This window comes from Pseudophryne corroboree, chromosome 4 (assembly GCF_028390025.1).
Source record: "Pseudophryne corroboree isolate aPseCor3 chromosome 4, aPseCor3.hap2, whole genome shotgun sequence".
NCBI classification, from domain to species: Eukaryota; Metazoa; Chordata; class Amphibia; order Anura; family Myobatrachidae; genus Pseudophryne; species Pseudophryne corroboree.
The window spans coordinates 71,193,753-71,203,220 of record NC_086447.1 but is presented as its reverse complement, the minus strand read 5'-3'; the positions used below and the strand labels follow the sequence as shown (position 1 = coordinate 71,203,220).

At 36.0% G+C, this 9,468-nt stretch overlaps 1 protein-coding gene across 7 annotated transcripts in view; it reads right to left on the bottom strand.

Annotated features, from left to right (window-relative positions):
- TFAP2B (transcription factor AP-2 beta) overlaps nt 1–5,939 on the bottom strand; it is a 55,014-nt gene extending 49,075 nt beyond the window's left edge. For 2 of the 7 annotated variants that reach the window (XM_063915135.1, XM_063915137.1), the window contains exons 1-2: nt 2,995–3,282; nt 1,418–1,876 (exon numbers count right to left, since the gene is read on the bottom strand). In XM_063915135.1, the coding sequence (XP_063771205.1) occupies nt 1,418–1,876; nt 2,995–3,021 (486 nt within the window). In that variant the 5' untranslated portion in view covers nt 3,022–3,282. Of the gene's footprint in view, nt 1–1,390; nt 1,877–2,994; nt 3,283–5,741 lie in introns of those variants that run through there. The other 5 variants (XM_063915131.1, XM_063915134.1, XM_063915133.1 and 2 more) reach the window with 5 other exon arrangements.
- Nucleotides 5,940–9,468: the final 3,529 nt, after the last annotated feature.

The following is a 9,468-nucleotide window of genomic DNA, read 5'->3' as shown; positions in this document are numbered from 1 at the left end:
ACTCAGTGGTATAAAACCTCTTTCCAATTCCTGGTAACATACGATATAAAATAATCCTTCATTCAGCTCTTGTCTTTTGGACTTTGACATTCTTATTGTATGTGTTTATATTTTACTAAGTTGAAAATGAAATGATCTTCTTGTCACATAGGAAACAGTTTCCATAAAATAAAAAATGTTTAAACCCCCCCCCCCCCTATAATATAAGACCTTATGCCAGCTCCTGTTCCATATATATCCTCATACCAGCTCCTGTTCCATATAACCCTATTATATAAACCCTCATGCCACCTTCCGGTCGATATAAAGCGATAAGACCTCCTTCCTGCTTCATATAACGCTCTAACATAAGTCCATAGTAAATCCCAGTCCAATATAACGGTATAACATAAGCCCTCTTTCCACCTCCAATTTAATGCTGCAATATATCGACCTCATTCCAGTTTTTAGACTATATAACACTTTAATATAACAACCTCATTACAGCTCTTGGTGTATATAACGCTATATACATAATTGCTGTATCTTCAATGAGCACAAAACGATTGGTGTATTTGTCCTGTTCTGTGTAATGAATGCTACAAGACACAATCTGATTTGTGTGTGTAAGAAGATAATGTCACATGAGTCTGATGTGTCTGACAACCAGGTAACACGATGATACCAGTCAGCAGGACGTGGGGTAAATGCAGAATATTCTGTATTCTGATTCTCTCCGGTCAGGGTTAACGAAAAAATAGGAGAAATTCTCGTCCCTCCAAAAATAAAAATAAATATAAATGAATTGAATGTGTGATTATAAAACCTTAGTACATTGCTACTGACCCGGTATTAAAGAATCATGCAGTGTAAGTAAAATAATATTTTATTAACAAGCGATGGAAACAATGTTTATAATAATTGGCAGAATTTACTTCTTTTTCTTTCCAAAGTGAATGACTCGATTTGTTAGATGGACACAGTGTGAACAAATGTTTGTAGAGTGTACTTTATTTGTGTTACATTGCAGATGTATTATCCAGGTTAATTAAAAAAATACTAATAAAGTGCTATGATATTATTATTATTATTATTAATAATAATAATAATAATAATATTATATATATAAATAGTAATAATAATAATAATAATAATAATAATAATAATAATAATAATAATAATAATAAATAACATAATAAAATTACTAATCATATAATAACTAATATTACTTGTCTATCTATCTATCTATCTATCTATCTATCTATCTATCTATCTATCTATCTATCTATCTATTTATCTATTAATATTCTAATGGATATAAACACACATATATTTACAATGAGTTTAAGAACCATTCATAACAAGACATGAACCACATGGAATAAATATTGAGATATATATGTATACACACCCCTATATGATGATACATGCTGCATACCTGGACATCTTCCATCCCTGGGTGACCAATCCCATGCAGGGACAGGCTGTCCCCCATTCCGGAGTCCAGGCCATGGTGGGCAGAGTGTAGGAGCACATCTGGCCGCCTGACTGAGTGATAGTCCCTCCTAGGGTCCAGTCCAGAGAGCTGGGGCAATGATGCTCTAGGCTGGGGTAACAGAGATCCAGTGTCCGAGCTGACATCTTGCCTCTGGCGCTGCCCCCAGGGGTGCTGCTGGGGCTGGTGCAGAGGATTTAAGGAGTAGGGGTCGTTGACGTGGGAGTAAGGGTCCTGGCTTTGGTGGTAGGGCAGCGGCTGGTAGGGTGGTGGGAAGTAAGGGGGCTGAAAGTCCGAGGAAGGTGTGTGGGACAGCGGAGGAGCGCTGGAGTAGGGTCCTTGGGAGACTGACCCCAATTGGGACAGCCTGGAACTGTGGCTGGGCACACCATCGTGGCGGTCCTATGGAAGAATAAGACAATCACTCTTTAATACAAGCAACAGAAACATATTCCCAAATAAAAAACCCAAAATAGTACAGTGCTAAGTATACAGCAAATACAAATAACAAATATACACACCATGAAATCAGCTCATTATAAGACAAGAATTGTTGTTGTTATTAATAATAATAATAATAATAATAATAATTAATATATGTGGCCTGTTCACTTAAAAAAAGTATATATATATATATATATATATATATATGTAAGTACATTACAATCATGTCTTAAATCCAGATTTGTTTCTCTTCAGTAAATTAAACACTGAGGAAGGCTATCACACATCAACATTAGCAATAAATCAGAAATATTGTAACTTAAAAAAATAAATCCCCATCTCCGAGTCATTAAATGCGTTTTGTTCAGCATCACAGTCAAGAGTTTCGCAGTAAAAATGAAATAAATGATGTTCCAAAATAAAAATATATATATTGCAACTGTTTTAAAAGGCGTGTAAACCAGGTCACAATCCAAATAATTAGTAAATAATTGCCACTACTAATACTACCACCACTAATAATAATAATAATAAGAATAATTTAAATTGCAATTTAAAACAATCTGTAGTACATGATGTAAATGACTACTATTTACAACAATATTTGAAAATCGATGCTGTATTAAGTCAGATTATACAAAAATCTGTTCTAAAGCATCTTTAATAAAATGTTTTAAACACAACACACACAAAATCTGAATAGTGGTAGAAAAACCAATGCACCTTCTACAATTAAGACTGAATATTCATTCAGCGGAACGTAGTATTGGCAATAAAAGTCCTTTCAGGAAAACAGGAGTTTAAGTTTCTCCCTGTGAGAGAAGGTATTTCAGGAATAATGCATTCCAAATCGCCAACAGCAATATCTGGGAACTTTTCCCCCCTCTCCAGCTGACTCTGGTCCACCTCACAACGATAATAAGAATTCAGAGAGTGCCAGCTGCAGCCTTTACAATTATTGCCCTAAATTACTAAGCCAAAGGCGTTAAAGGGAAAATACAGAAAAGAAGAGAAGGGAGAGTACAAAAAAAAAAAAAAAAAAAAGAAGAAGAAGAAGATATGTGGATGAAACTCACCATAGCTGAATAGGTGTGGACTAACATCTGGACGATTTGCCAAAAGTAAAAACAAAAAAAAACCTTGCAATAGTTAAATCAAATAAAATAATGTAGTGTGGATTGGAGACTCTGTAAAACTTCTGGAGAGATTTCCAAAACTATCCATCAAAATATTGCCCCGAAATGAGGAAATGGGATTTGTCCCCTCTCTCTCTCTTTCTCTCTGAGTGTGTTGCTTTCAGCTCCAGATGTAATCCTCCTCTACCCAAGGCTAGACTGAGAATGCTGGGACGCCCCTTCCCACCGCCACTCTACACCGCCTCATAATAATTGATATTCATGACTATTAATATTACACCACTTCTGTAAAGGGAGCAGGGAGCACAAGACTGCAGCCAGCGCTATGGCTCCCCTACCATTGTCAGTGACGTGCATTCAGTGGAGAATTACTAGATGTAATCAGACAAGGGGGCTGGCTGGAGGATGTCTTGGCTACATAAAAAAAAAAAAGTTTACCAGGGGAAGGAGGAAGAGTGTCAATTAAAGTTTGAGGACAGACATTGTGAGCACCACAAACCGCCGCACTTGATTTTGGAATCATTATAAGTAAGACTAGAGGCTAAAAAAAAAAAAAAAAAAAAAAATTATAATTCCTTCTCTTTCACTTAATTATACCTTGCTAATAGCCCTCAGTGATTAACACTTCTCTCTTGTTTTTTTTCCCCTCAAAAATAAACAAAACAAACAAAGGTTTTCCTATTACCCTGTGCACACACATACACAGATAGGAGTAATACACAGAGCGATTTGGCGCAGTGATGCGTAATAACGCATTCTGTGCGTGACTGGACAAACAACTATGAGGGATTTTTTTTTTTTTTTTTAAAGAAAGTGGATTTCTAGTTTCATTTGACAGCCACGGGGCAATTTCAGCTGTCTTTTGATGTTCTGCGAACTGGCAAAACCAGCCTGCCCGTCATTATCTGGTTGTTTGCTGCATATTTTCTGCAGAACAAAAAAAAAAAAAAGTTTTATTTTCCTGTAACCCATTTTTTTTTCTCTCTAGATAAATTATTTTGTAGCTACGGAATAGGGGAATAGGTTATATGTTTATTTGTTGCAGAGTTCATTAGTGGGGGAAAACACCCCCCCATATATACATACATATATATACACATATGTATATATACATATATATATATATATATGTATATATCTATATATATGCACATATACGTATGTATATATATATATATATATATATATAACATTTATTATGTTTTTTCATGCGATGGGTATTACAACACACACACAAGAATAAATGTAAAAAGTAGCACAAGACAGATAGGCGTATGTGCTTTGTGTGTGCACATATACACAGTGAATGGGGGGCAGGTTTGTGTTTCGCACATTAATAAATGTGAATGTTTTTGTACAAGACTGGGCGTTTGTAATAATTAGTAAGTCAAATACAGTTGGCGTGATGGATGGGAGAGGTAACTACTGTAGTTCTGAGTCAGACAGGGAGATGGAGAATATAAATGGATGGGAGAGAGGGAGAAGGGCACATAGAAAGGGGGAGAGGGTCTTCCATTGCGCGGAACTAATGCAGCATATGCCGGATTGTGTTGGTAATTAGCGTGACTGGCGCTATTCAGAACAGTAACATCCCCCTTATCTGGGAGCCGGCCGCCTGCAGCGATTAGGGGCCATCAAGACTCTCCAAATGCTTCTTTTTATTTTTTAAGAGCATCTCTTTGTGCATTCCCAATATTTTCTCATGTATAGTACGTTTCCCAGCTCCAGCCACCTCGCAGTCTGCACCGCACACGTATTTTTATTAATACATAAAGCGCAATATGTCATCTCTTAGGACCGGCATTAATCCCCTGCTCTTTCTCTAACTCCTGAGGAATGGTGCTACCGTCTGAGCCCTCTGTAACCATTAACTCCTCTCATAAGAGTGACCTCTCCTCACACTCCACCCTGCCAGGGTCCCACATCCCCAAATCCTGCGTCCACCCCCCATCCCACAAACAACACACACATATCTGTATTGTTACCCAGCAGCAGAGAAGCCAGGCATTACACCCCTCAGTCAGGGGGCATCCCAAATGCAATCCAAAAATACGCAATATTATATTCTTCCAAAAAGTTTAAAAAGTTAATGTCAATTCTCTTTACCTGACTGTGATTTTTTTTTTTAACAAAACATTGAAAATTCAAATGTGAAATAAAACGATTGTTACAACGCAGCGACGTCCAGAAAGTTTCCGTTTGCACAACTTCATGGGAAACACTAACACTAAATTTATCTTTTACATTTTTATTTTTTAACTGACAAATACTGTTTCAATCGCAATAACATTAAATGACCAAATATAACTGAAAATAAACATATGTAATCTGATAACTAAATAACTACATCTATATATATAAACAACCAAATAAATATAATTATTTTGTGTGTGTGTATATATATATACATATGTGTGTGTGTGTGTATATATATATATATATATATATATATATATAAACACACATATACAGTATATATATATATATATATATATATATATATATATATTTATTATCATCAAAGAGTAAGAGTGAGAAGAGTAGAGCCAGCATATACAGTAGCAGGGGTACCCCATGCCCTGCATTGCAGGGTGCCTCTCGGTGCTCAGAGTACTGAAAGCACCGGATGACTATTAGGGTCCCCCAGGTGGGTATGGAATAGAATAAAGCAGAGTACTGTACTTTACCTCGTAGATATCTTCATACTTGACATTCTCCACTAGTTTCCAGAGCATGATGACAGTAAGCAGTGTGCTGGGAGCAGCTGTCTGCCTCTCACTGACTCCCTGTCTGCGATCAGCCACACACTACTGGAGGTGGGGGGTGCTGAGGTGGTGGTGGTGGGGGGACAGGCACTGAATCCGACCAAAGAACCCACCTCACAAAACAGCAACCACTATCTGGGGCTGTGAACAAAAGGCTGAGCTTGCAGAACACCCCCCTCCTCATAACATGTATATGGAGCCCTGCATGTGTGTCACTGGGGTGGTATGTATAGTGGTGTGCACATCACATGTACATAGACACACACTATTCCACACCAGTACTATTACAAACTACCAAATCAGTGCAAGTTTAACAGCTGCCGGAAGGGATATATATATATATATATATATATATATATGTATATATATATATATATATATATATGTAAAATGCTTATGTATATATAATGTTTATATATATATATATATATACACATATATAAATTATATATATATACATACACACACATATATTTATATATATATATATACATACACACATATATATATATATACACATATATGTGTGTTTGCAGGTATGTGTCCGTATGCACTGTAGGTTTCTGTGCGTGTGGGTTTGTAAAATAACAGCAAAAAGAGAAATTATATGTATATATATATATATATATATATATATCTACACACACACACACACACACACACACACACACACACACACACACACACACACACACACACACGTTCAGATTTGTGTATTATTATGCATTTATACACACAATTGTGTTTATGAAGTATGTTAAGGCTGAAACTTTTTTTATGCGAAATTGAACAATTGTAACAAATTTTAGTTTATTTAAAAAAACATAATCATAATTGTATCTTACAACTATTTTTATCGATTTGAAAATACGGGATATTTAATAAAGCTTATTTTATTATGAAAGCTTATATTTTAAATAGGTGATGACCACTCGGCAGACAGGGGGATTTCTAGTAGGAGCTGAGCAGTCTTTAAGTTAATATACTGTAAGGAGATAAAAGGTAAATTGTAGCGAGAAGAGAGCGGAGGGCGCCGGTAACTCTCATACACAGGCGATACATTACAGGGAGGTGTAATAGCAGATGCGTGATGTTCAGGTATAAATGTGATACAGGGGGAAGCAGGATGCCTGTCACACAGACACATTGTCATTCCATCTATAGATGGAGGAGGGAGAACCAGAGAGATCAGAGATACAGCTTATTACATAGTGTCAGCCAGGTGGCAAGTGTGTGTGTGTGTGTGTGTGTGTGTGTGTGTGTGTGTGTGTGTGTGTGTGTGGTCTGTTTATTATCTAGAAAACATATATATTCTGTTCATTCTATCTATCTATCTATCTATCTATCTATCTATCGATCGATCGATCGATCTATCTATCTATCTATCTATCTATCTATCTATCTATCTATCTATCTATCTATCTATATCTATATATAGATCTATCTATCTATCTATCTATCTATCTATCTATCTATCTATCTATCTAGATATAGATAGATAGATAGATAGATAGATAGATAGATAGATAGATAGATAGATGTTCTGGGTTATTATTGCCGTGCAATGCTGGTGAAGGGCTTGCATTGTATACTGCGACACAGCAGGGGAGCAAGGAGTCTCTGTAACATGTATGGCTGAGAGTGGTGGATGCAATTAATGTCATCGTAATAATCAGATGGTTATTTATTTACCCCCAAAATAAGAGGACAAGCTGAGATACTAGCACACTGTATATGTGCTTATCCAAAGCTCTGTCACTAATATGATTGGTGAGTAGATGGATAGCTAGAGAGAGAGAGAGAGAGAGAGAGAGAGAGTTAGTTTTGAATACTTAGATAAATAGGAATACAGAGGTGGTAGAGGCTAAGACTGTAGAGCAATTTAAACATGCTTGGGATAGGCATATGAATATCCTTACAAAGAATTAAGGTTCAAAAAGGGTTGCGATTACCTAAAGGATAAAAAAAAGGGACAGACTAGATGGGCCAAGTGGTTCTAATCTGCAGTCAAATTCTATGTTTCTATGATGTTTCTATCTAGTTAAATACACACACTATAAATTGAATAGGTAGTTGCAGTTAGGTAGATAGTAACTGTTTATTAATGTGTTGTTAAACATTACAGAGAGAGAGAGAGAGAGAGAGAGAGAGAGAGAGAGAATACTGTGTATATATATATATATATATATATATATATATATAGAGAGAGAGATAGATACATACATACATACATACATACATACATACATAATAGGTAAAGATAAACAGTCAGATATGAAGTATAGAAAAAAAGGAAAATATTTATAATTAGGTTTGAAATACAGAAATGGAAGGACATTTATTATTATTATTATTATTATTATTATATTTTTTTCAAGCATTATTCTAGTCAACTATAATATTTTGGGTGAAAAAAATCTACTTTATTAAACATATTTGTAATGGTTATGTGAAAATGAATATTAATTTTGTATACCCCATGTAATAAAATTCATCGAAATTGTAAAGATTTTTATTTTTAATTCTTGTAATCTGGTAGCACAAACTACACTACATATGTGTGTTGTAAAAGAAATAACAGGAAAATTGTCCAACGGCGCCCTCTCTTGGCCAATTTCCAGCAATGCACTACTTTGATTTCAAGGTTATATTTACAGTATCGTATCATACCCATGTGCTGTCACATCCAGACCTGGTTGATAGTCCCAGTCCTGCGGATTACAACACACACAAACTGCAGGGATGCTTGCATTTTGCTGGGGCTGTGGTGCATGAAACTTATTCAACAGACACATTATAGTGTGTGTGTGTGTGTGTGTGTGTGTGTGTGTGTGTGTGTGTGTGTGTTATTTATTCATAACCAGTTATTTATATATATATATATATATATATATGTATACATATATATAAAATGCCATATCCCTGTGACTTGTCGAATGCTGAAATGATATAGTGTAGAGAATAATGAAACAGTACTAAACCCAGGGAAAGCAGGACCAGAACTTTGCTGCACCCGTGAGATACAGACTGATCTGCCACAAAATTCAATTCATGTTACATTTCAATGCAACTCTATTTATTGTGCACTTTCTGCGAGTTTTAATAAATAAATCTTGATAATTACATTTTACAACATTTGGGCTGATTGTGAGTCGGATACATCTGGGTTCATGCACGGAATCTCTGTTTTTTTTTTCCCTTACTGCGCATGCGTCTCTGTGTGAGATTTTACTTAACGCATGCATCAAGTCTCCGCCCATGCGCGTGAGCCAGGAGTAACAGTTTAGCCTCAAATGGGTGGCAAATGGGGATGGGCGGACAGTAATGCTCATTTCCATATGGATTTCATGGGAGTGTCACGGGCATGTTCTGGGCCTGTAGTAAAATGTTGTTGCACATTTGAAAAAAATCAGTGTAGTGTTAGGAACTTTTGCAAGAGATAAAATGGAGAGAGATAAAGTACCAACCATTCAGCTCCATCAGTTTTCAAAGCACAGGGATCTATGTACTAAGCCTTGGCTAAAGATAAAATGGATGGAGATAAAGTACCAGCCAATCAGCTCCCAACTGTCATGTTTCAGACTGTAATGTTTGAAAAATGACAGGAGCTGGTTGGTTGGTCCCTTATTTCCATCCACTTTATCTCAAC